Here is a 603-nt window from a genome sequence, read left to right as displayed (position 1 = left end):
GCTCAAGCGTTGCTTGCTGCCTCCTTCGCCCATCCTCGGAGTACTCCCCCATCGCGTTTACCTCTGCCATCGTCCCACACCCATACTATCCCCCTCGTCCCATCTTCATCCAATCTCGACCCAAAACAAGCACAGCACCTTCCCTCCATCTTTATCTCAACCCTGACACTTACTGCCCCCCCCTTTACCCCATCATAAACCATTTTCAAACGCATCTTCTGTCGTGCAAGCTCATCCATCCTTAGCTTCTTCCCGCCCCGCCCGTCTGCACATCTCCAGTCTCCAGCCGTCCTCAGTCCAGGTAGAAAACGGAATACCCTTTTAGGCCTCAAAGTATAACCAGATTGGGAGACCTAATTGAACCAGCTCTAATCATTCCTGATGAGACCTTGGGAATGAAGGCTGTTCCTGTTCCCGAGAACTCATTCCATATGCTGGAAAATTAGGCGGAATCCCTTCTTGTGATGGATTAGGGATTGGTGTTTGGAAGTTAAGGGAGATGTGGCCTTCGTATCTCCATCTGGAGCTGAAATTTTGGTTGAACGTTTTCGACGTCTGTTGATTTTTGGTTTTGAGTTGTTTTAGGTTGCGATGGAAAGTGGA

At 49.3% G+C, this 603-nt stretch overlaps 1 protein-coding gene across 1 annotated transcript in view; it reads left to right on the top strand.

Annotated features, from left to right (window-relative positions):
- LOC119585360 overlaps positions 1–446 on the top strand; it is a 77,683-nt gene extending 77,237 nt beyond the window's left edge. The window contains 1 exon segment of the mRNA XM_037934030.1: positions 344–446. Within this exon segment, the coding sequence (XP_037789958.1) occupies positions 344–446 (103 nt within the window).
- The last annotated feature ends 157 nt before the right edge of the window (positions 447–603 follow it).

Source organism: Penaeus monodon, chromosome 19 (genome assembly GCF_015228065.2).
Source record: "Penaeus monodon isolate SGIC_2016 chromosome 19, NSTDA_Pmon_1, whole genome shotgun sequence".
NCBI lineage: Eukaryota > Metazoa > Arthropoda > Malacostraca > Decapoda > Penaeidae > Penaeus > Penaeus monodon.
The sequence above is the reverse complement of the archived record's forward strand: the minus strand, read 5'-3'. Positions and strand labels throughout refer to the sequence as shown.